We start from the raw sequence: 27,126 nt of genomic DNA on the forward strand, positions 1-27,126 counted from the left end.
AAAGGACCGATATGTAATATATTTACTGTAATAAATCATAAAATGACCATGATATGTCATCAGAGATTAAGGAAACATACTTAATGTAAATACTGGCTTCTCTGACAACGACTTTACAGCCAGTATGTTCTCCTTTGAATTCCCATTCCGGTCCGTAACACCTGTTTTTGTTTTGGATCTGTGTGATCCCGTCCACTGACCATTTCAACACCCTGTTGCCACATATGAAACAAATTGTCACGCAAACAGCCTTCTGCAGCCGTGGAAGCAAGCAGACAAACTGGATCAACAGAGATAACGTTAACGTTAGATTCTACCTGACATGAAAAGCCTTGGCTCATCTCTCTGTGGTCCGTGTGCAGCTGGGTTATTAAGACAAAGAGTATTTGAGCCGACTACTGCTGGCCAGAGGCTCACACAGTCATGAAGGTAACCCACAAATTTCTAAAACGTGCACTGCTAACATTCACACCGGAGGAGCGGACGGGTGACGGCTCCAACGTTTTGAATTTGGACTGCTGTTACCATTTTAAACGCTATCTGTCAGTCCTGTATATTGTTCCTTTAAATATGATGCATGAATACAGGTTAGACTGTCCAGCTCATAAAGTAGTTAAAATTAGCTCCACAAGACCAGCTTAAACTGCTTCTTTACATGTAGGCATTACTAAAAATGAATATATAATATAATATATAATAATATAACTGTGATAGGGACAATCCTGCTGCATAATGAGTACTTTACTTTTGATACTTAAAATACATTTTGCTGATAACACTTAAATACTTTTAGTTAAGTAAAATTTTGAATGCAGGTCTTTTACTTGTAATGTAGTATTTTTACATTGCTGCATGGCTGCTAAGTATATAATCTGAATACTTCTTCCACCACTGAATGTAGTGGAGCTGAATAATAAAGTAGCACAAAATGGACATACTGCAAGCAACTCAAAATGGTACTTAAATAAAGAACATTAGTAAATATACTTTATTTTTCACCACTGGAATTTTGTAAAAAAACAACAACGCAGTTATACGCATATCATTCTGCTTGATTCTAATACATTTTAAAAGTGAGCTTTCCTTTCTGTCTCCTCCACAGAGTAAGCGCATTGCTGGAAGGATCATCCCAGCCATAGCTACCACCACCGCCGCAGTGGCAGGCCTGATGTGCCTGGAGCTGTATAAACTGGTACAAGGTCACCAGAAGATCAGCTCTTACCGCACCGGTTATATGTACCTGGCTGCCCCGCACATTGTGTTGTCCCAGCCGAACCGGGCCCGGAACTTCGAGGTGAGTAACGGCTCTATACACCCACAGCCGTTTCTACTTACAGTCAGTGATCGTGGTGGGTTTAGGGACAAGATTTACAAAGCAGTCAGTCACATATAGGACCTGAATAAGGCACTTTATACAGCCTGACAGACTCTTACTGTATATACTGTATATTTATAATTTAAGCCCGTCTACTTTGGGGATAGATCTGTTTGGCCCTTTGTAGATTTACGTCCTTCCTCTCTGGCTGGAGAGCATTAAGTCATGAATGAGTGCTCTCAGAGTAAGCGACCACTACTGACTGTCAATCTCTTGCATATGAGCCAAGTCTTTAGCTAGCTCAGTATAATCCTTGTGGCATTTCAGTGCAGGTAAGGCATAAACAAACCCATGTCTGCTTCTGTGTTTGCACAAATTAAGTGAATTTAAGGCAATTGTAATTCAAAGCAAAAGTGACAGGAGCTTATTCTCTTAGGACGGAGTCCTTATAGGATCAAATTCACCCCAACGCTTGAGGTTATACCAGGTTTGTGAGGTCATACTAAGTTCTTTGTGCTGTATCGGCCAAGCTTTAAAACACAAACACCAAATGGCTACCAGCCAGATTCAAAAGCCAAGCAACTCTTAGGGTCACATTTTAGGTCAAGTCTGAGGGGATATCCAGTGGATTCATTTTGTTGCCCCCTTACAGGCCCGACTGCTTTTCCTTCAATAGAGTGCTGGAATGAGTCCTAAAACCTGGAAATGAGTTCTCATTTTAGCACTTCCGGTTCCCTCGTCTCAAAGACAATGGTTTTTTTTAATGGGTTTTTAGTTAGATGCCTGGTATAAGGTCTGTGGTTAACGATATAAAATATGTCAGTAAATACCCCATTGATGAATTTTCAAGCTTCTACGTGTCTTAAAAAAGTGGCTAAATGACACTACTTAACGTCATCACGCCGACTCGTCCACCTTTACAGCCTTGTTGTCTATAATCACGTGCTCATTCTGTGGAGGAGACAGAAAGGAAAGCTCACTTTTAAAATGTATTAGAATCAAGCAGAATGATATGCGTATAACTGTGTTGTTGTTTTTACAAAATTCCAGTGGTAAAAAATAAAGTATAATAATAATAGTGTAACTAATGTTCTTTATTTAAATACAATTTTAAGTTGCTTGCAGTATGTTTTGTGCTACTTTATACTTCTGCTCCACTACATTCAGTGGTGGAAGAAGTATTCAGATTATATACTTAGCAGCCATGCAGCAATGTAAACATACTACATTACAAGTAAAATACCTGCATTCAAAATGTTACTTAAGTAAAAGTATTTAAGTGTTATCAGAAAATTTTTATTTTAAGTATCAAAAGTAAAGTAGACATGCGACCTTGGTGTGGTTCCTTTATAGTCTAACGTTAGCTTTTTACTTCTGGCGATTACATTTTCTGCTTCAAAAATCATAAAGTGGTGTTGATTTGTGGAGATTATCTTGTTGAACAAAACATGTAAGTATCATAAACATGTGTTCGCCACAGAGCTTATTTTCGGCAGTAATCAAAAAGCCAATGGAAAAATCCCATTGGGTTTTTGTCGAGGGAACCAGGGAAATGTTAACCTCCTGGTTGCCCTACAAAAATACATCATCCCTGCACCACTTTATGTCTCACCTCTGGAGGGAATCCGATATTGGAGCTGCCCTCGCCAGCTCTCTCACTCGGAGCGTTGAACCTCTGACAGACAGGGGTCACTGGGGGTCAGCGAGTGGGGTAACTGTGTCCTCTGGGACGTGAGGGTGCAATGGCAGGGAGCTGTGAGACAGTGTAGGTCTGGTTTCAGGTTTGGTTACAGGCAAAAATGCTGCAGCTGCATTAAAGTCTGCTGTGATGACAGAGGCAGCTGTGACTTTCTGTGCAGTTCTGAAGTTCCAGGCGTGCCCTCTTCCTTACTTACAAAGACCCCGGTGTTCTCACAGTTGCTGTCTGTAAACTTGGTCAGCGAAAGTGTTTGCACATACTTCTAAAATTTGCTGGCTGTAACACAACGTTGCCCAAGCAGCATGGAGCGTTGGATACACTCGGTGAATGATTGCAGTCTCACAAACAGAGTACCTGACATCATCGCAGCCAGAGGTTATATCGTTAAGTGTTGAATCATTTAGTCAGAGGGATGGGCAGACATTAGATTTTTCAGACCCAAGCTTTTTCAGCTATAGTGTTGCAGCATCAGCTTTTAAGCCTGGTTCTATTCACCAGAGGAGAGATAGGACACCACCAGAGGAGAGAGGCTCGGCCCTGGTTCAGGATCAGCGGTTTCAAGGTTGGGGACAAATCTGGCACTAGTAAAAGAGGAACACACATGTGCTGTTACACATGTTGCTCTCAGAGAGAGAGCGAGAGAGAAAGATGGTTGGCTGCCAAATCTTCAGTCATCTGAGTGGGAGATGCTCTAATGTCTGCCAAAGAAAACATGTCAGTCTTTAGTCTTCATAATTAGTTTAAATGTGTCTGTGATACCTTCTAGAAAAATCAGTTCTGCTCCTTTTCTCAAACATATTCCACTTTTTCTATTTAGTATATTATCCACATAGGTAACTGCACTTTCATTCAGCACACACATAGCAAAATATCAAATAGCATCAGTACTTGTAGTTTATATGATTACTCAAAATGTATGTTGTGTATCACATTAAATACCTTGATAATCAGTTCCAGACTGGAGCTTGACCCATAAATGCCAGAACAATATTATCGGTTGATGTTAGCTTATTGCAGGTATATTCGTATCTGCATATATGTTGGCCAATAAGTAACAAAAAAATTCCGTTTTTAATAGGGCTGGACGATAATTAAATATAATAATTTAACGTCTTTCAATGGAATCATATCATGATGAAATCACATATTGAGATATTATGATATACACAACTACGTCGTCTAAATTGATAATAACAAGCACATACTAACTTGGTTAACTGAATTGGTAAGAATTCTGCTTATGGGAATACCCCAGAGTAGTTAAATCAAACTATTGTCTTAATCAGATTACTCTGTATTTGGGTGTATAAATGTAAACATATAGCTAAATATTTATTTATGTATTTATTTATTCTCTATAATTTCTCTTGAAACTGTTGTTGCACTAAAGTTCTTAATTAAATGAGAAAATACTCAGTACTGTTCATTTGTCAAGTATTTCATTCACACAGGAGTATACAAAAAATAGATTTAACCATGTGGTTATTCGATGTAGACTATTTATTTTTTTAATTACCAGAAAAAACATACTATATCGCGATATATATATCATTATTGAGATATGAAATTACCTACTGTATATCAGGATAGAAGATTTTGCCCACAACGCCCCACCGCAGTGTTGAAATACCAAAATGAAGTAATTTAGAAACAGTATCGCCCTTACATCATCACGTAACGGGATAACTGCTTGTGATTCTTGATACATATTTTAACCCTGCAAAGTAGGATGTACATGAAGGATGTAAACATAGATTACTTATAATAGCAGAAATTAGCCCACAGTAATAAAAGCAGAAACAAAAACAACATAGCTATTAATATTCTCTTATCTCTCTAATCTGTCTGAGATTAAAGGAGGTTTTATTAGCTCGCCTTTGAAGCAACCACAGACGTGCAGCTGTTAAATATCACTGATCAGACATGCAGCATCGAGAGCTCAGCTTACTTTTGCAATGACTTAGACCTCTCCCCTCATGAGATCAGTCTCAGTTCATTAATATCAAGTAACAACACTCAAATCTCACTGGTCGTACTGGCGGCCCACCGGGTGTTCACCCAAAGTGGAGTGTTTCTGAACCACCACATCACAGCATTGCCAGATGTTTGTCAGTCATCGTAATGCAACCGGCATTATCACAACTCTGTAGTGGAAAAAATATGTCAGTGTGATGGTTGTTTTGATTGAAGGCTTTCGGAAAAGGTGTTTTAGATGTGGTTGTGTACCACTCGGTCGACACATGACTGTTTTACTCACAGACTCTTTAACTAAAATAGATTGCTGCTCATTCTCCCACCATGCCATCCCTTTTCCAGAAATTGTTGCTTTAAAGCAGCTGTTTCCCAAAATAGGAAGTCCCCCTGGCCTTCCCCTGCTGCTGTTATGGAGGCAGAAATATGTAAACAAATGGAAGGCTGTCCTTGTGCGCTCAACACTGCGATTTTTTTAGTATCGTTTTCCTCCTTGTGTTTATGTTTGTCAGTCGGGGGGCCAAGGCACAGGCCATTAAAGGAGTAGCAAGTCTGGCAAGCTCACAGAGATGCATATCTCTAAAAAGGCAAGAAATGTTCCCACAAAATCTGCTGCCTTAGACATCATCATATACCGTATCCACGAAAAGCTTGTTGTCACTTGGCTCAGATGTTGCTGCCACAATTTTAAAGCTGCAGTCTTTAAGTTATTTGAATATCCTACTCGACTGTCGGCACCTCATCTGTTATTGTGTTGAGAAGATTTAGTAACACATGAATCTTTCCAGCTCATATGAAATAACAAAATACAGCATGACAGACATTCTAGTGATAAGAATTTCTCACTGAAATGAGACACGACTGTCCAATGACATCCAACGTGTGAGTTTCCAATTAATTAAAGCTGTACTCATCAATAGTTTTATATTAACCATGGGTCAAATGACTAAATGTAATCTGTAATCTGAAAGATTTCCCTCAGTTTTACATAGTGTTTTAGTGTCTTTCAGGTTATTTTTGGTTGTACAGCCCATCTCATCAACCCAGTTTCCAGCAGCAGCAGCACGTGGCTGGAGACCACACAAGAGCTAAAAAGGAGAATAAATGTTGGATTTATAGTCATTTCATGGTCAAAAATACATTATAATAAGTTGAAAGAAGCTTGTTTCACTGCCCTCACGTGGCCAAAAAATGAGAAATGAATGCTGCTTGAATGCACTCTTTGTTGTACAATAGAGTAGTTGATGCGATGTATGGCTGCACGGTCATAGACAGTGCGTGTTATTACAGAAAACAAAACCTCGCCAGACACTAAAGGATATTTCAAGTACAACAAAGATTAATGAGTGCCGTGCTCCTGCAGCTGTAACTGAGCTGCAGCCTCAGTAAAACATGTGAAGTGAAACATCACCCGAGGCCCGTGCAGAGGAGGACGTGTTTCAGCTGGGTATTAAATAGCTCCATCCTTAACCCCTCCAGCAGCTTGCCCAACTCTCTGTATCAGTGTACGCTGTCTTTACTCGTCTGCTCGGCTGCCTGCTGGTTGTGTGCCATGGAAATACTCCCTCTTCCATGTCTGTGCACACATCCTCCACACCCTAGCCTGAGCTTCGTGCCCTTTCACGCTCCCTCGGTGCCCCTCTTCCCCGGCTTGCCCTTTCGGTCTCTAATTGAATTAGCAGTGTTGGAGGCAACACTCCTGATCTCAAGGAAAGCCACTCCGAGGTCGATGCTCACACTAGTTCTTTGTTAATTGCCTGCAGAAATGACGGCTATTTCCTGCCTTCACAGGAAGCAGTGTATTGAAACCAGATTTCCCAGGGAGCACTAGGTGATCTTGCTGTATGGTCTGTAGAGCACCAGGAGGAGGCAGGGGCTTTGTGTTCATCTGCTCCAGCCTCTGCTTCTAATAACTTTTCATTTACAACTTGCTTAGCAAAAAAAGCCTTCTTGATATTTCATGCACATTGAGAAGTCAGGAAGAAACAAGGATGTTTGCACTTTATGCTGAGTATCCCGGATGGTTGTGTGTTGTTTTACATGGAGAAAGTGACACCTGCAGCTATAGATGATTTGTGATTTGAGCACTTATATAATTGAAGGTCTCACATCTGTCACACACATTACAGGGACTGGCTTAAAGAGAGAAAGAAAACAACAAAGGGGGGAGATTTAGGCTACTTCACATGTGGTTAAATCTGTGTCGGCCTCCTCGGACTGTGCCAGTAAAGAAACGGGGTGAACATGATCCAAGGCCTTCATATTCCTCTGGGAGCTCCGGCATGGAGCTGCATTGTGCAGTTTGTAACTCAAGACCCAGACATGAATAGTGCTCACGGGATAATGAGTAATCTGTGATCAACAAAGACGGCTTGTGCCTTCTGTTGTCCTCCAGGTTTTTTTGTTGTTGGTGTTATTGTGTGGTTGGCCTTATGTGTTTAAGTCATCTGTTGTTGTTCTGTCACTGCTGTTCTTTAGTTCCCCACAGATCATTAGCTTCCCATTTGTGTCATCAAAAACAATATTATGTCTGTACACGGGTTGTTTATCTATGTAACAACAGACACATTTAAATAAAAGTCTACTTAAAGATAGCTACCCAGATGATTTATTTAGTAACATATGTGGTACGGCTCATAAACTCAGCATGCATGCTCCCCATTTAGCCAAATTAAAAAGCCAGAGGCTTTTGGTAGCTCGTTCAAATTATCCTCAACTATCTTCTCATTTCACACGTATTTAAGCCACAGGCCCGAGTTTTTAATGAGAAACACAATGCAGTATGGCTTTTTGGTTAGACAGACTGCTCTTCAACCAGCTGCATCACCATATTCACTTAAGCAAGGCAGTGAACTACCCTGCAGTTGACCCTGACCTCTCACCTTCATGGAGGAGCCCATATAAAAATGGAATAAAGTATTCACAATTTATGAAAGAGCGTTAATTACTAAATTTGCAACCCATTTCGCCCAAACAACAATTATCCAATCAAAGTCTAGCAATCGTAACTAATCATAGGGTGTGCATGGGGCTCTAGAAGTATAAAACATTCAGAGGGAGGTATCTTTTTTCTTTTGCCTCACCAAAACCAAAACTAAAAGAGAACAAGTGTAACGTAAGCTGCAGGCGTTAGTATGTCTCACTTATTAGCTTACTATCGATGGGAGCAATGAGGTAACTGGTTAGGATGCTGACTTTTTGCCTCAGCCTTGCAGCTTTAGCTTCAGTCTTTTATCACAATATCATATAGCCTATGTAGCCATCGACTACATATTTAAGATCCTTTTACAAGGTTTCCATTTTAAAATGAGTCCGTTTGAAACATTAAAAAGAGCTACAGTTGTCATTTCATTTAAAAATCAACAGTCTACAGCGGATTTGAGTGGTGAATCAGCCCCCGTTATCACTAAAACATCACACTATCACATAACATGCACATGCTCCGTGTGAGAACGGAAAGCATGACAGGTATGCCAACATTAACTAAAGCTTAACAACACAATCAGTTATTCACGCCACACTAAATGGATGTTTTCACCTAAAGTGTACCTCCAAAATTATTTTTACAACCTTCACAAATATCTGAAGCTAATTTTAATCAAGTATATTCAAGGATTTAATACTTCTGCTGTGGGTTTGTTTGTTTTTCATGCAGGAAAAGATAATAAAGCTGGCTTTGTGAGGCATGGTCTAAACGTCAGTTTTTATACTCGTCTGTTTAAATAGCGTTAGAACAGAGCTTTTGAATATTGACATTGTGTCGGCTTTGATACCTCAGCTGTGTGCTGTGATAATAAGTTCATTTTGTTCCTCTGTGGTGTTGAACATGTGTCTCATCTGGCAGATTCAGTGGAATGTTAAATAAACCTTGAAAGCAGATGAAAATGATTGTCTTTAATTTTATTTTCAGACGAGTATACAGACTCAAATATAGCTGGAAGGAGCTTTTTTATCTATTCTCTTTACAGTAGAATAGTAGAGGATGTGTATAGGGAACCAACACAAAACAGCAATAACTTAGGGTCTCACTAAGGGCTGATAATTTGGCTTTCCATCTTTCCATTTATCTCTTTCTCTCATCCATTGTTGGCCCCAGGATTTGCCATGTTTCCCACCACTTCTTTTATTCAGGCCTGTTGGACTCGGTGTAAGCACCATGTGGAAGTTATTAAAGGTCTCTGTCCTCCTGCTTCATTATTCTCCCATTACAACACCAATGCTAGCGGGAGATGGGCTACAGGTTTCTAATTGGTGACATTAAATTTAAGTTTAACAGCTGTTCCTGATGTCATGAGTTTACTAATTTACACATTAACTCTGAATTCTAAAGGTACTCAGTCACGTCTTGCTTCCTCCCCCCCCCCACCCCCTTTCTTTCTCTACCAACACACACAGGATCTGTTACCTCATATGTAAACACAAAACCTCACCGTTTGTAATGATAATGTCACATGTGGCTAATTGTGTCCTCTGCTCTGTGAGGCACTGCAGGACAGTCTGTCTGCTTGCTGTCTGTCTGCAGACGGTATGTGGTTATGTATGCAGTGCACATGAGGCACCGACTAACAACATACACATGTCCTCTTGGCTCTGTAATGGAAATAGAAATAAAGTAACTTTTTTTACTGGTCTTAAAAGCCACATGAAATGTGCTCATAAAGGAATTGAAACAGTTTGTGTACATCCACAGATTGAGGCTGCAGGGTTATTAATAGCTCCTAATGAGAGTTTGTCATGGATTTTATGTAAATTGTATGCTTTTATGAGCAAATTAATGGTTTTGCCTCAATTTCCTTTATAATGAATGAGACAGGAACTTACACCAATTGGCAGCAGTCTGTTTGGCAAAGCTGAGTGGCTCAGGCAGTGACGGCTCAGTCATCTTTAGGCCGCTTTTTGAAATATGGCTATATTTTGTTCCATGTTTACAGCAAAAAGAAGCCCTGCAATGGGCTTGTGCAACTGCAAAGTGTGCAGGCCTCCAGTCAGTAAGGGATCACCAAAGTGATTACAATTCATACTGACGGGGACATGAATGACTCTACCAAATTTTGTGGCAACCCATCCAATAGTTGTTGAGACATTTCATTCAATACCGTAAATGTCAAGCTGCTGGTGGAGGAAATCACCGACGTCGTTACAATTTATTGTCTCTTTTCTGAAGTGTGCAAAAGCACAGTTAAGGTTGTTGCAAACCTGGGATCATGTCTTAAAGTAAGCAATGTTTCCTCTGTTGTATCAGGCCAGATGCAGTTTTGATTGGCCACATTAAGTGTTCAATACCTTGAGAGCGGTGTGGAAGTGTCATGTGTCTTATTTGTTTGTGTCCAACATCAGATAACCTTACAGCGTATTAACTGCTGACAAGAACTGGACATCATATTGACCCACAGATGTCAATAACTTGCTCCAGGGACCAAAACGTGTATATACTGCATTACACCCTGTAACCGAAGAGCGTGACCTTTGATTACTAAAGCATTTAATCAATGGTACATGCTGGGATGTAACAGCGGAGGACAAACTGATTATGTTCAGAGATGTGCATTGCTATGGAATTGATCCCGGTGACACATTTGCAGATGTGTGTCCCAGTTCCATACTACATATCAATAAACAGTATGTGCTAAAGTAATCATAGCAGTCACAGTGTACTTGGTTACGATACAAGAAATCAATGTTCTTCGCCATTTTGTACAGGAAATAATCCAATAGGTGTCAAAGAAGATCACTTATACAAGACTTTAATTGACAAGACCTCTGTTTTATCAGTGCATCATTCCATCTTAAAAAATGCCCAATCCTACTTGCATGTATTGCAAATGTTGGTAATTAAGTAAGAGGCATAAGATGCATAATTCCTGGTCTTGTGTTGGGACTATCAGATGCATCACTTTGAAGCATTTTGATGATAATTCATTGCTTTATAACTGTGATTTTGTCCATCAGACATTTGCTGTTCGAGTATCTTTGCAGGCTCCAGCATGTCAGTGGCCCATTTGTAAGAGGAGCATTTTATTGACTCAGTCCTTCTGCCCCAGGTCCTTTTCAGTCAGGCGGAGTGCTGTTATCTTCTCATTTGAAAGACAATCACATTGAGATTCTGTTTGCTGTTTTACACGTCAATGGGAACCTTTCAAAAGCAACGGGCTGCTTTCAGTCTGTGTGTCAAACTCGGCACTCTCCTGAGTGTCTGCTGAGCTCTCCTCCTCCACCCTGCACCTCTATAGTCAGCCTTTAAAACATACAGTTCATGATTGTAAATACAAAAAGTCTTTAATACTGATTTTTAATGTATTTGGTTTGACGTATTGTTTTAATGGTGTGTAAGGCTGGTATCCTGTCAATTCTCTGGGGTGTTGGGGTAATAATTGCAGTAGGCTGGAGGGAGCAGTTGGAGGTCTCAGCCATCTGTTTCTTCATTGCAGTCCAAAGAGAGTGGTGATCAATAGTGACCAGGTAGCAGATGACACTCCCGATCAGACAAACAACACACTTTACATGACAGTACTCTTTATCCCTTTGTAAAAAAATAAAAAGGCCATACAGGAAAACACAAACAAACATGTTTCTGTAGCTTTAGGTGAACTGCTCTTCAGCATCATTTCTGATTAGGATAAATCTACCTCAAAATAGTATTCACATATGATATTGTAATGGTCTTTGGTGGTGTAGTCTACATTGAAAGAGTACACCACCGATTTAGCTTTACACTCCTATAACATGTCGGTGATGGACAGTTTAAAAAAAAAAAAGGATACAAATCGATGCAGCAGAACCAAAAGTTACTGTCTTTTATATTACACACATTCTTCTTCTTTGTCAAAACCTGGCGCCTACATTACCCATAATGCAGCTCGACCACTAACAGTTTAATAGGAGATTCAGGTGTATTATGCTAGTAGCAGTTGTCATAAATAATGGTCCAGTGTACCCTGTGCTAAAGGAGATATAGTATGAGGAAGCATTGAAGCACCTTTCCTTAGTGTTTAGTGAATTCTAACAGCTCTTATCATGGCTGCCACTTAGATACTTCAGGGTCATTTCACTCAGTTAGGATACTTCCTAAGCTAAAAAACTATTTGACCGCAGCCTGGATCTACGTCTATTATTTCCAGGAACGTGGCGAACGAGGAGCTGTTTTTGTCGGGTTCCAATATTCTTATAATATTCCACAATTACGAGACAAGTCAAATCACCCATGAAAGCATTGGCGTAAACACTAAACCGTAATCAAGTTGCAGATTGAAATATGTCATCAACGGAGTCTTGTGATTGGTTCGCTCGCTCCACATGAAAGCATCATCCGTCTTGAGGTGGAAAAGCGGCGGTACAGACTTCCCTGAATATCGATCCCTGCTCCCATTCACACATGACCGAATGCAGGAAATGTTCCTGAACATTTCAGGGATAGACTGCATGTGTGAAATGGACTACCCAGTAATTACTGGGAAGTGTGTGTGTGAAAGAGTAACAACATTAATTAGAGCAACTCTGGTTTCATGTGAAAACATTGCATAAACATAGTTTAATGGAATTCTGCTGTTTCACAATTATTTTTTCACAATGGTAATGCATCAAACGAGTCTACAAAGTCTGTATCACTTTCTGTGTTACTCCTTATTAAACACACTCACAATCACATTCAGATAGATATACTATAATCTTCCAAAAGTGCTCTGGTGACCTCGTAGATCATTTACAGCTGTGAGCTTCCATCCATTGATGTTGTGATGTAATTGGCAGCATCACTGCGCATCCCCATTACCTCTGTACTGTAGGTATGACGTAAAGGAAGGTGTATTGATACTGGACGGTTGAAGAGGAAATGGATTGTCCACTTATGTTTCCAGTACATGCAGTGGTTGTTTGAAACATGAAAGACTCTTCCTAGATTTAGTTTTAAAGGATATTGTTTCCTTTATTATAAAATAGTTTTAAGATTCTATGTAAAGCTGTTGTGACTAAAACTGTCTCATACAACACTTAACAATAGTATATATGATTTTACAGGAGATAAAGTGCCAGCTCATCTTTAAATGTATGTTTGATATTATATAAAGTAATTTGAATCTTTGATTACTTTCAACCCAGCAAAAAAAAGACACAAAAAAGACTGACTATATCAGTATATCTGAATTAACCCTGCTTTTACTGCAGTATACAGCATATACAGTAGACAGCAGCATCACTACCATATGTTCAGAAGTGAAATACGGCTTGACTTTGAGGCTCAGTCAAGGACTAATCTAGGACGAGGCGTCTTACTGAAATTAACCAGAAATGGAAGCAAAGGGAAGCTAAAGAAGATTAAGATGAAAATATCATCTAAAAAGACCACACAGATCCTCCATCTGCCTCCCCTAAAGCTCACTGTAAAGCCCTCCAAAGGAAAAGCGTTGCCTTTGAAGAAGCAGGCCTCTAGCCACAACGGGTTGTAAAAACGTTTCCACTGTTGGGATTCTGTCCAGATAATGAAGCCGAGGCAGGAGCGTGCCTCAGCAGTGCTGTTTCTTGTGGCAGCCTGCAGGGAGGAGGACTTATAAAGGTTTTCCTACAGCTTCCTGTCTCCAAAAATGCTCCATTGTCTTAAAGGGCAAGATTAGAACCTCACGTTATGATTACGCTCCACATGCAGTGACCTGTGCAGAATGACCAGCATGATTGTGTTCCCTGAAGGGGATCGCAATCCGACTTGGATTCATTCTACCTCCTTATCAGGTTCACTCGGCTGAACTTCCTCTGGCTGCACAACATTCCCATGCCCTCACGTATATCTCAGAGGCGTCTATTTTTGGGTTCAGTAGCCCTCGTTATCATAAGAGACTTTATTGTGTATCAGGTCCTGTGTTGTTAAACTGCCTTAGGGAGGTCTCTTCATTTCACAAATCTAATAATGCTAAATTCAAGCACTTAATATTGAAAGTACCTCAAACTGATTCTAACATGTGATTTCAAAATTTGGCAGAAGCAACACCCTTGTGACAAACAATACATTTAAAGAAGACTAGTGTTAAAGGTGCTCTATACGATATTCAGAGCATTAATATAGCATCAAACAACTATTTGCTTTGGTAAATGGACTTGCATTTATATAGCGCTTTTATAGTCTTCCGACCATTCAGAGCCATGCTGAGGCACCTTTTAAGTTTAATTACAAAATGATACTGATTTGTATTACCCCTATTACCCTTTGAGAAGTTGTTTGATTGTGGGTCCAGACTGTGACCGCCAGGCTTGGACAACTTTTGTTTCAGGCCTTCTCAGAGATTCTCTGACTGTGCTGTGACTCATTGTGATGAAGCCAGATCCTTCTGACCTTTTGATCATGTAATTCTGTAAATTTGAAGTGTAGGTTTCATTGAACGTTGCCCTACATCTACTGATGAAAGGTTATTTTTGACTTAAAAGTGCTAGATAGAATTGAATATGAATCTATGTGGTGTTGCAAACAGAATAATAAAATAAACTGAGGTATTTTAAGCATCTTGCAGTTTATATATATATATATATAACATAATCTAAAACACATTGTTTTCTTATAACCACCTAAACAAAATACATTAAAATGAGGTCACATCTCACCTCATAAAGAACAGTAAAACTTTTTTAGTTTCCCTGAATTTGCACTGCAGACACATGGTTTATTGTGTGTTAAAGTCATCTGTTTCTTTATTCATATCTGGTCCTGTTTTACAGTTTTAGGACCAGGAACTTGGAAGGATGAAGGGCTATGTGGCTTATTTTATGATGAAATTAATTCATTTTTTTCCTGGAAGCTGTTTCTGTCTACATTTAGAGTTGTCAGGAAGAGCGGGGGAGCTCACCAGGCTTCCTGTTAACAAGAGGAAGCAGCCTGAAGTTTGGGCTGTTCATGTCAAATGTTTGGGGAACTTCTTATCTGAACAGGCCACATACTTTAGTGCTGGTGAATATACAGTATAACATGCATTATTTAATGTAATAATGCAGAAGCCACAAACATTGATAGAAAATTTGGAAGAATTTGGTCTCATTTAAAAAAGAATACAAACGTAGATTCCGTCAAGGACAGTGACGCATTTTGTATTTGGCCTTGAATCTCAGGACATGAGGATGATAAAGCAGTAAAGTAGGGATATTACATTATTAAGCATTACAGTTATTTGTGTTGCTGTTACATGAAAATAAAACTGTTTCAAAATTGTGACTGGAGTCGATACGAACACCATACAGTACATGCTAAGGACAGTTTACATTCAAATGATGTCTGCGGTTATCCATAGCATCAGGGAAACTAGTGAAGTGAGAAGTGAAGTGAAATCTCATTGTGTTCCTTTATTGTTTTAGAAAGACCAGCTGTGTCATGTTTTAGGGGGAAGTTCAAAGCTCCATTTATAATACGGACTACAGTATGTGGACAGCAGATGAGAGATTTGGCTGCCCTCCAACAACAGAGCAGACAGAGTATAAACTTTTATGTCCACCACTGTGGCTGTATTTCCACTCAGGCCCGTCAAGTGGCCGTTTGTCTCGTCCTCATCCTCTGAAGTCAAACTCCGTGTAGTACAACCACCATGAATCCCGACTGCCAGCTCTGCTTTATGTCCAGACAGACCTCTGGATCTGCAGACACACAGTGAGATAGGACAGTACTTGAACACAGCACACTCGTAGCCAATATTAAATCAGTAAATATGGATTTTCTGAGGTTGAACAACTTGTCAAGTAGGGGACTATCTTGTGTCTCTTTAGTGCTGTGGTTTAGCTCTAACCATTTCTAAAGTGCATTGCCATACACACTAGATACTTATTTATAATGCACTTACCTTGAGCCTTCTCAAAAATCCCAGCCTGCTATTTCCTAGATGGACACTCCAACCCCAAAGCTGGATTTTTTTGCAGGTGTGATTAGCAATCAAGAAGCACTTGGCAGGGATTTGTCAATTGCGTGGTTTTCAGTATAGCAGGTGAGCAGCTCTACCTTTTGATTGGTCTTTGTTATGACGGCAGTGTCCACCTTGAGCACGGTTGGATAAAGATGTGTCTATATATTATATACTGCAAGAGAATTGCATTTTGGGCTCCCAATAAAGCTGATTTTGTGTTATATTTCACACTGACAATTTGGTTCAATGTTGCTCTAAGAGGAAAACAATAACTCTCTGTTTCACATTCCTTCTCTTTCTCCAGAGATAACTGCTTCATTGGGCCATTTTAGTTGTTTTTTTATGGTAGAGGCTCCATGACAAAAAGATACTGTATTTGTGCTTGTGGGAAACCATTTGTAATTGTTTCCAGCGGACCGTTTGGTTCCAGCGTTCTTGCCGATTTTTTTCTTCCTGCTATAGTGTTGAATAGTTGACGTCACGGTACACACGGACTGATGGGGTAGTTGATTGGATTCAGGTTCCTGCCAGAGTTGTGCGACAGATATCAGAGAGAGAGAGGAAGGGAGGGGAGAGAATAAAAATAGCCAGCATGCCTGCTTAGCATTGTGTAAAATCAGCATCTGCACACTCTGGCGTGGAACCACTGAACAAAGGACGTCCGTTTTAAAGTTTGAGTGTCTGACAATGACTTTGCATTTGCAGGATCATTTGAAATAATGGTCTTTTGTACTACAAGTGCATCTTCAGCCTTAAGTTCTGTTCTGCCATGGAAAGTCTGAGGTTGTACTGATAATTCACTCTGCATAAACAAAAGCAGAAGCTAACATGACCAGGGGTAAGAAGTGCATTTTGCAAACAAAACGTACTTTGTCTGAAAACGGGACAAAGGACCTAGACACCCTGTCAGACTTAAGGAGAAGTATGCCTCGAGTGTGTCTCCATAACCCCAAACCCCATAAGTGGTGGGAGTTGTGAGGGCTAGTCTAAAAGTTCCCCTTGGCTGCTGGAGCAGAGATAATTGGACCCAGGTTTAGCCGGGGTTTCGGTATTCACGTCTCGAGCCAAGTTTTGATCCTCACATCTTCTCTCACCAGACAGCGCCTGTGTCATCAGGGTCGTCCGACTACGTGATATATTTTGACATGTTTTCTGCATGTGAAGAGTCCTGACTCATTTCAGGTCAGGTGATGTTTTCTCCTACACGTGTGTAGATTATGATGTTTATGGTAAGCGCGTTGTGGCCTGTGAAAATCAATATCTGTCCAGAGGCACAAGAAACAGCAGCGTTTACGTTTGCTGGGGTTTGAATTGATCGGTCTGTGTGTCAGGACTTTGTACAACTTGTCGCTGTCGGGTTATCCGTCTTAAAATCAGACCTCATGAGATGTGACGGCAGTGCTGTATGTAGGGTGACAGTGGAGCCTGAGGAAGAAGAAAGAGATGTTTCGTTTGTGATGTTCTCTCGATTAATGACTGTGTTTGTTAAGCTTCATTTGGACTCACAAGACTCTCATCACGCTTCTCGCGTCATGGTCTTGATGTATCAAATGAATTTCAGCTATTGACTGAAAAGAAAATCTCCCTTTAATGTAAAGCAACACTTAGCAACAGTCCACTCATTGTTTTCATACATACATGTAGAACTACAACGATTATTTTCATTATCGGTTCATGCAAAAGAAGCAAAAAAACATCCCCAGAGCCCAAAGTCATGTCTTCAAACTGATATAAAACTAGAAGAAATGTTGTGCTGATATGATAGCTGAGTTTTGGTACTCATACTGAAATGATACTTTTTTTGATACCTCACTTTGAGAAAATTCATGTTTTTCTTCAAAACCCCATTTTTTGCCTCCGCGCCAGTTGACAGCCATTATATTTTTGGATTGTCCGTCTGTACATATGTCCATCCGGTCCGTTCTTGTGAATGCAATATCTCGGGAACGCCTGGAATTTCTTCAAATGTGGCACAAATGACTACTTAGACTCAAGGATGAACTGATTAGACTTTGCTGGTCAAAGGTCAAGGTCACTGTGACCGTACGTCCGCCCTTTTCTCGTGATATCTCAGGAAAGCCTTGAGTGAATTTTTTCAGATTTGGCACAAACGTCCACTTGGATTCAAGGATGAACTGATTAGATTAGAAGGGGTTGTTGTGGCTCAGAGGTAGAGCGGGTCGCCTTCCAATTGTAGGGTCAGCGGTTCAATCCCAGACTCCTCCAGTCCACGTGTCTTAAATGTCCTTGAGCAAGATACTTAACCAGCTGTGCCATCGGGGTGTGAATGAGTATTTAGATTAGATCCTGATGGGCAGGTTGCCACCTTGCATGGCAGCCTCTGCCATCAGTGTGTGAACGGGTGAATGCTGACATGTAGTGTAAAGCGCTTTGAGTGGTGGGAGGACTAGAAAGGCGCTATATAAAATGCCAAGTCCATTTAGATTTTTGAAGTCAAAAGTCAAGGTTACTCTGACCTCACAAAACACGTTTTTGGCCATAACTCAAGAATTCATATGCTAATTACGACAATTTCACACAAATTTCTAAAGGGATAAAATGATGAAGTGATGACATTTGGACAGACATGGGTGTAAACTGCAACTTGACTGGTTGGCGGAGGTATACAACCGCGAGGCGGTAATTGTAGTTCAAGAAGCTTGTATTGCAAGTTTTGATTTAAATCAGGAACTATCTGATTAAATAAATAAATAAACAAGATGACACAAATGTGACCAGATGTTCGATGCCAGCTCTCAGAACTAGGCTGGGATGCTCTTGTGACACATTTTGGTCGGTACAAAAATAGCATTGAGGTTCAATGAACAGCCCTATTATCAAAATGGTCATTCATGATAATTGGAAAAAATTGTTTCAGCACAATGTACTACATCTATCAGCAAAACAGGACAGGAGATAAACGCTGCTATTATAGACACACTATCATCCCCAGTTTAAACAGCCAGATTTAAAATGTGTCACTTTACCACAGAAGACTCCGAGAACTACAGGAAATCCAGAATAAAAATGGCCCCTCAAAGCTTAAACTTCAGCTACTTGAAGTGCAATCTGGCAAGGTGTCTGGAAAGTTTCCTATGTTGTTATTTCACTGCCCAGAGCAACACATTTATATTCACACAGATGCAGGTTTTATAAGCAACATTCTTCAACTTTTTCTCAAGTTGCATGAATCATATGCCCCAAACTACACGGACATGGCTGCTTGTATTTTTCACAAGAGTAGGATGGTTGTAAAACTGCGAGAATCGAGTAGATGGAAACTTGAGAAAAGCAGGAGGGTCACTTCATCATACATGAGGAAGCACCTTCTTGACCTCATCGCGTCTTGTTCGGGTCTGCGCTGCAGCTTTCAGGGGGCTGCTGATTGTTCTCAGCTGCTTTATAACACAGTGATGAAACATGCAGTCCCTCTGCCGCTGAGGGGTCCAGGACTCTTGTTATGGAAACAAACATTTTCTGCACATCCCTCACAGCAAGTAGTAGTTCATCTGTCAACTTTGTCTGTGTGTGTGTGTGTTGGTGTATGTAATGTGTCCATCGGCAGGTCGCAGGAAAGAAATACACCCTGTGGGATGACTTCCTTGTTGAGGGCAGACGCTGCGGTCAGCCGGAAATGACCTTGGGAGATCTGTTCCAGTATATCAAGGTACGGCCTCCTTATTCCTCTCAGCAAGGAAACACACTTTCTTCACACCCTGTGCTACTGAGTGCATATTTTATGTGTGTGTGTTTTTTTATCGCTAAACCTGCTCACCTTCCTCCAGTGCACACAATGGCCATTGTTTGAAATGATTGGCCACTTTACACCTTCCATTCACAACTTTAGGACTCTATTCTCCCATCCTGGAGGAAGGTCAAGCTGTCAAACTTTCTTCCAGTGGCTCTGTGTACATACTCATCTCACTAATAATGCCTAATGTATTTTTACTGCAAGAAAACCTACAAGATTGATCCTTTTTACACTTTATTTTTTGAGATATAACACAGTAGTGAGTTTTAGAGCTGCTGGTAGGTGGACAATGCCAGGCCATCTGAATCCCCCTGTTTCAAGTTCTTGTGCTAAGTTAAGTTAGCCAGCTGCTTGTGGTAGCTTCATATTTAGCACACAGACATGAGAGTGGTTCTAATCCTCTAATCCAGTGGTTCCCAAAGTGGGGTCTGGGGACCCCCAGGGGTCCTTGAGGGGGTTCCAGGGGGTCCCCAGTAAAAAGAGGAATAATTTATTTTCAGTATAGTTCCATCCATAAGTAACACAATGACAGAACCCATGAGTATTTTGGTCATGGGTTTCATACACTTTATGTAATAACAAATGTAAAAGCAAAATTCTTATCAGATGAGGAACCCTGGGACAAAATCTTATCAAATGGGGGTCTGTCTGTTGTCTAATTTCTGTCAGTTTAGGGGTCCTTGACGTGAAAACGTTTGGGAACCACGGCTCTAATCCTACTCTCTGCGAGAAAGTGAATAATTGCATTTCCCAAAATGTCAAACTTTTCCTTTAAGGCCTCTACTACTATTTTATGACAAGGAATGTGCTTAGATGGGTAAACTGAGATAATCTGAAACAACTGGATAAAATCTTGTATCTTTAATAACTAAGATGCTGCCTTGCACAAAATTTACGCCAAAATACTTATAATAGAGATGAGTAGATAAACATGGCAGGACTGTTCCAATTTGATCTTCTGTCTAAGTCAAATTGTTGGACAGGTGACAAGAGTTTCCACAGCACTGAGAAATGTCAAGCTGTCACTTCCACCATCCCAAACATCGTAATGTTTGTTTTTCTAACTAAAAACGTAAAGTGGTTGATGATGAGGGGATTGCACACCATAGTATCCCAGAATACAATGTACATTTATAGAAGATACTTGATATACCAATTGTAACCAGGATACTAGTCTGCATATCATTGTAAAGTACAAGAAAATGTGATGTAGCATAAACCATGTCCTATTGCTTTTATGTACACTGTCTTTTTAATATGATATAGGTCACTTGCAACAGAAATGTCTGAGTGCGTGACTCCAAGCTTGTTTTTTTTATGCATGCACATTCTTGCCCTGAACAGATGTTTGGTTTATTGATTCTGCTGGAGTTTGTTCTGAGGAGGCAAAGGGAAAAATAAATTGGCGAGCGATCATATTTGTTCCAGGTTTCGTTTAACCTTTGACTGGCCGGGTTCCTCCTGGTTTGTTTTTGGAGACACTGAAGAGCTTCCTGAGCTGCTGTCTTTGCAGAAACGACAGGAGATACTCTACTCTCATCTCTTTTTATGCATTGTTTGTTATATTGTACTGTACATTTTATTGAATCATTTCTTTGTGCAGGATAAATATAGCTTGACTATCTGCGCTCTCTTCTATGGACCAGCTATCTTATACGTGGGGCAAGAAAAGAGGCTCCAGAAGAGGTATGTCCAGCTAAGACAAACTTACCTTGCAATTTTGCATATGCATGGCTTCACATGGCACGCAACCCTGCGCACATAAACAATCACAATAAGCAGCCTCCCTTTGTTTGTTTAGAGGCTAATGGCAGGATGAGGTGTTTCCTCTGAGCCCGTGTGCAGAGAGCCTGTTGACACACTCACATGCATCACTGAACACTGACGAGTGAGACCGATCCTCCTCGGGTTTCCTTCTGTTTGTTGAGGATAAGAGTTAAAGAGTTAAATTAGTGTGAACCCTTTTTTTCTGCATCTGAGAAGTCACGCTGTTTGGGCCTGTTCAGCTAATTTTAAGCCTTGAGGTGTTTGAAATGATTCAGGTGCTGCGTGCTGTGAACTGTACTCGTCAAGAACTGTGCAACAGCAGAATATGCACCCTCAGGGATGTTTTGATTTCAGCAGGAGTCATAGATCAGGTCATAAATCAGATTTCACATCGAAATTTTACAGGCAATGATCTAATGGGTGAATTGAAAATATTTGATTGCAATCATTCTTTGTTTAAGTCGTGCTGTGAGGCCTTCATGTTTATCTTGAAACACATTGTGTGCATGTCCATGTCTGTTTGTGACGCTCACGTCTCTGGGGAACTGGTGTTGGTGTTGTGGTTAGATTACGCTGCAGGCGGAGAGGAAAGGGGCAGAGTGCCGGCCATGTGGACAGCAGGCCGCACATGACAAATGTCCTCTCCAGTAGTCACTTCCTGTGCAGTCGCCCTGCTCCAAGCTTCCTCTGTTGGGCTAGTGAGGGGAAGCTTAAAACTTAAAAAGTCAGATAACATTCAAAATCATTTAATTGTATAGTTGCTATGCTATTATTTTATATTTTTGTTATTGTCAAAAATGCCCATGAAAAGTCCAAAGCCAACAGTACATTCTCAGTACTTTTTTTGACTTCCCTTCCCTTGTCTGTGGCCCCAAGCCCATTCGTTCCATCTGAAGATGTAAATCCTTAAAAGCAGGTCACAAATATATAGTTCATTTAAAAAAACAAAAAACAGATTGAATAGTCTTCTAAAACAGCTGGGCACTGTAGTTTTTTGCAAACGTTACATAAACAAGAGTACATAGTATATTTGTTGGGAACTATTTTTCGGCCTCGGATTAATAGACGTTTTGTGTGCTACAGCAGAATGGTGTATGTGGGAGTGACATTAATAATTATGGTGGTCTATCTCACAGGGGAATACGCTATATCAAGCCTTGGGTACATAAACACTTAGTTAGTAGGATGAGTTCATTGTTGGTTTTGGTCTTTTCATTGTTGATAACAAGGAAAAACAAATCTCCTGAAAGGAAACAACAATATATATGCCCCATGTTGATGACGAGAAGACACTTTTTAAAAGCTAAATGAATGTACACGTGTGTTTAAATTAGTTATGATTATAATGTTATATAATTTGTTAAATTGATACTTTTTCCATTCTTACTCTTCTCCCAGACAAAGTTTAACGTATATATACTGTATATTTTTGCAGTGTTTCTGACTTGGTGGGGGAGGTCACCAAGAAGGATATCCCTCCACACAAGAAGATGCTGGAGTTGATCCCCTCATTTACTGAAGATGAGGACTGTGAGACAGTCCCACCTATCAGATACCTGCTCCCGCAATGCCACCAACAAGAAGTTTCCACAAAGTGTCCGGTGAAAAGGTGTCACATGAAACCGCTTCAATATGACGAAGCAATTTAAGCACTGTGACATCATATCAGCTAAAAACATCCTCATGTTGTTGCTTTAGCTGTTGTTTACAAATATTAATATCTGAGTGGTTTTTTTTTCAGCATCTATCTATCTATTCTTTTCATGTCATCATTTTACTGACATACTGTGATCATTCCTTTGGTCATGTAAGGTGGAAGATGACAGTGTTCAATCTATTGTCCTGTCACGTAGCCATGTCCCCAAAAAATACCACAAAATGCACAAAGATTGATATTCATTTCCTCTTTTTTTATTATTTTACTGCAAAAGCGGAAACTTGGCAAACTTTAATTTCCTTACTATTAGTACCAGAAATGTAACTGTGAAGTTCTGCTTGCTAACTTTTGGTTTTAATTTACATGTAAAATGTGTCTTTTGAGCGGTCAGGCTAAGAGGTTGTGAAGATGCTTGCCAAGGCATATGGATTAGATGATCAGGGGCTGCTGGGGCAGTACCGGCCTGCTTTCAAGGTTTAATTCAGGTCAGACTGAGCACGATGCTGAAGGGGTGCAGTCAGTTGGCACAGTAAGTACGGTGCTGTGACGATTCGGGGTGCTCTTGCCATCTGAGCGCAGCTGACTTGCTTAAATCCTGCTCCGAGCACACAAGAACCCCCCTCTCCTCCAATAAGAATCCCAGATCTGGTCAAAGTGGAGAAGTTGGACTCATCTGCAGAGTCTTCGTCTGTCCTCAGATGGCTTAAGTGCACGTCCCGCACTTAACCACAACCTCACGATGTGTTTCACTCCACACCCTCATGTTAACATTTACAATGCTCTCTTCCAGTTGGCTTTATTTATCTCTGAAATGATCAAGGCAACTACTCATAGGGGGTTATTTATTCACTGTGTAATTGGGCCTGTGATTGAAGGATGCTGTTTGTGATTGAAATACTTATTCATTAAATATGTCTTTGAGGAACCACGTTATATCTGTGTACTTCACTAATATACTTCATCTCCCTTCCCTCCCATTTTAACCAGGAAAAGGTCCTGTTGAATATACTTGCTTTTTAGTTTTTTTATTGAGCTGACATTTGATAATATATTTATTTTCTTATAGCAGTCGATTTCACTCCCAACCGCCAACTGTGAGCTTAAAGGTTGACGCAAAATACTGCATCGATGAAAACTGCAGACACCTTTAACCCCTGTAACATCACTTTGTCTCATGAAGGAGAAGCTTAAAATGTGTCAAACTCAATGACAGATGGCTACAATAATGATATTTTTACAGTTGGCACTGCTCAAACTCAGGCAGGAACAGAACACATTTTCCTTAAAAAAAACTTTTATTCCAGATGTATCAACATTTTGGACAAAATCCAATTATAAAAATAGAACCGTATTATTCTAATTTGTGTTAATGGCCAGTCCGGAGTTACAGCATCACTTAAATGTATCCAATAATGTCATTACATATGATGGGTTGTCGGCTGCCTGTCTTCATGAGAGCGGTGAACTGTAACAAGTCAGTGTCCGGCTGATGTAGGCCTGTGTGGGACTGGTGAAAGAAAGGTTTGAGAGTCTGGAGTCCCGCAGGGCAGGACATCCGTTTGGGAGCCTCTGCCGCCCTGCTGACCCTCGTGGAGTCTGCTGGCCTCGGCCTCACCTCCACACTTTTAGACACCCCTGCCATTCTGCGCCGCATGTTGATCAAAATGTCTTTGGCAAGGCGCCGGCCCGCATTGGGCTTCAGTTCTGCCGGCTCAGGACACTCTGGTAGGTCCATCCAGTTCTTTATCAGGTCAGCAAAGCTGTTGTCCCCCAGAACCAGAGGCTGTCTGTTCCTACTGCGGCTCAGCAGCGATGTCGTCCAGTCTTCTTGGTCACTGGCCTCAAACGAGGTCCAGCGCTCCAGGCAAGCGTCCGAGGTTGATTTGGGACGGATTCGGCCAGAAGGTCCTCTGTTTGTGCGGAGGCAGGCAGAAGAGGAGACTCGCACATTCCTGGTCCTCCTCAGCACCACACCTTCATCCTGCCAAGAAGCCTCCGAGTAACCCGAGTCAAAGTCCAGACTCTTCTCACTGCTTGGGGAGCCTTGTGTCAACCGTTCGTGCTCCTGATGCTCTTCCTCTTCTTCCAGGGGGCTGGCCAGGCAACAGGCAGAGTCATACGTGCTGGCTTCGCTGGCATCAGAAACACGTAGGCGAGCGAGTCGCTCTTGCTGTGCCCTCTGTTTGCAGAGCCGTGTCACAGCGAAGGACCGAGCACACGGTTCACTCAGTGGCCTCGGCCTGCTTATCTGCTTCAGGTCCTGCAAGGATCTCATCATGCACTGCATTTGGTCCCGGAGGCAGTCGGCAGAATCTCCTAAACACAGCTACACAATGAGAAAAGGCACAAAGACTTAGTGGTGCAGGCAGAATTTAAATATAGTCAACACTTCTAACCAAAAAGCTTTATTGGTCGACTTTTGCAGTAGTCTACAGAGCAGTTAGGCTGGCTTCCAAAATATCCCATCATGCACTGGCCGGTCTAGCTGAGACACAGTTGCCTCTGTTATTTCCAGAACTGGGCCAATAAGATTTTTACCAGCTGAGATCACTCTGCTCTATGACCATATAACAAGTGAAGCATTCCTGACAAACCTCAGAGCAGCTTTATGGAGACCATCCCATGCAGTATGATCCAAGAAAATGAAAAAGTCATCGTGGCTGAGAACAGGATGCACATTTTATACTGGGGGGGGGAAAGACTCCCTGCCTCCTAAAGCGAGAGGGGAAGTTTGAACAAAGTAGAGCTGGATCGTGGAGGAGTGCCGAGCCACATATCCTCTCTGGATTCCCCTAACTCACAGGATGTTGACTGGACTGTATTATATAAAGCAGGAAATGACAGACACGTTTTGGAATTACACAGCGGTCTTGTATTAATTATGAATCGTATCATCTTCCAGCCTTCAGATAAACTGAAATCAATGTAGTCTTGATGCAAGGCTTTGTACAGTTCCATCTAAACCATTCCTGTGGCAGGAAGCACACTCCTAAAAAATCCTCAAAAGAATCAGTAGCTCAACTTTTAGTATATTTAGTTTGCTGAACCTCCCTGTCCTGCCAGTGTTTGGCTTGGAGATGTAAAGACACCACAATGCCATGATGTTATCACAGCTGTGGGTGCTGAACCATTTGGCCCCTGGGGGGCGGGGGGGACTTATCTGACATACAGAGACATCCTCAGTGGGACTCTGTGGTTAGTCTGCACCTCTTAAAATGCCCTGTTCTCCTTGGCTGCCTTCACACAACAAGGAATAGTGATTCACCCAGTTGTATGCATTTGGTAAGGACTAGTTTGGTTTGAATTAACTGTGATTTGGGGGATTGAAACACTCTAGCTTTCCAAAAAGAACAGCCATTAGAGGAAAAACTTTAAGTATCAGTATATAGAAATGTACACTGCCTAGCGCAACAAAACACTTTACAAAGGGTTTCTGCTTAAGGTCCTGATTGATATCTCACAATCAAGCAATCACTGCATGCATCTACTAAATATATCAGGAAAAACTTACCATTGCATGTGAGTAAATGTCTGCAGTGAAGTTCAGAATCCTGTTAATTGTTTCTGCAACAAAAAAAAACTGCATTAGATAAATGTTTTCACAATTATTATTAAACTTCTTAAAACATATACTGCAGTCATTTAGTAGTAGGCTTTTTAACACTCACCTTTGCATTTGGTTCAGAGTTAATCCCAGCTCAATCCACAACTGCACAGATTTACAGTTGATCAGAGATGATTTTGTCGCTCTGTATATTCCCTGTGATCTGAACCAGATGAAGGTCTGTCAGTGGTTTTTGACGATGCTGAGCTTTTTGCTGCAGCGAATCAGAGCAGGGCACCAAAAGATCAGCCAATAGCAAGTCTCCTGAAACAAGATACCTCCCTCCCTGTGTGATTACAGAGGTCCCTACTGTAACTTTATTGTGTTGTGTTACACTGTGGAGACTCTACAGATAGAGTTGGATAATTACACATTTTGTTTTATTTAAGAATAAATAGATTATTTATAGATAGGGTAGATTCAACTAACATTTTCCATTTAACCATTAATACTATTAAAATTCCAAATCACAGACACTGATTGTTGCATTCAAT

The 27,126-nt window shown here is 40.8% G+C and overlaps 2 protein-coding genes across 2 annotated transcripts in view; one reads left to right on the forward strand and one right to left on the reverse strand.

Annotated features, from left to right (window-relative positions):
• The window catches only part of uba7 (ubiquitin-like modifier activating enzyme 7), a 42,751-nt gene extending 18,798 nt beyond the window's left edge, over nucleotides 1–23,953 (forward strand). Inside the window, exons 21-24 of the mRNA XM_074645250.1 lie at nucleotides 1,103–1,294; nucleotides 19,419–19,520; nucleotides 21,208–21,290; nucleotides 22,807–23,953. Of these exons, the coding sequence (XP_074501351.1) occupies nucleotides 1,103–1,294; nucleotides 19,419–19,520; nucleotides 21,208–21,290; nucleotides 22,807–23,020 (591 nt within the window). The 3' untranslated portion in view covers nucleotides 23,021–23,953. The remainder of the gene's footprint in view (nucleotides 1–1,102; nucleotides 1,295–19,418; nucleotides 19,521–21,207; nucleotides 21,291–22,806) is intronic.
• A 351-nt stretch (nucleotides 23,954–24,304) lies between these two features.
• On the reverse strand, nucleotides 24,305–26,817 carry inka1b (inka box actin regulator 1b). The gene is made up of 3 exons (XM_074645251.1): nucleotides 26,697–26,817; nucleotides 26,540–26,592; nucleotides 24,305–25,354 (listed from the first exon to the last, which is right to left on the reverse strand). The coding sequence occupies exons 2-3, from the start codon at nucleotides 26,540–26,542 to the stop codon at nucleotides 24,425–24,427; spliced, it is 933 nt and encodes a 310-aa protein (XP_074501352.1). The 5' UTR covers nucleotides 26,543–26,592; nucleotides 26,697–26,817; the 3' UTR covers nucleotides 24,305–24,424.
• Nucleotides 26,818–27,126: the final 309 nt, after the last annotated feature.

Source organism: Sebastes fasciatus, chromosome 1, assembly GCF_043250625.1.
Source record: "Sebastes fasciatus isolate fSebFas1 chromosome 1, fSebFas1.pri, whole genome shotgun sequence".
Classification (NCBI taxonomy): Eukaryota; Metazoa; Chordata; class Actinopteri; order Perciformes; family Sebastidae; genus Sebastes; species Sebastes fasciatus.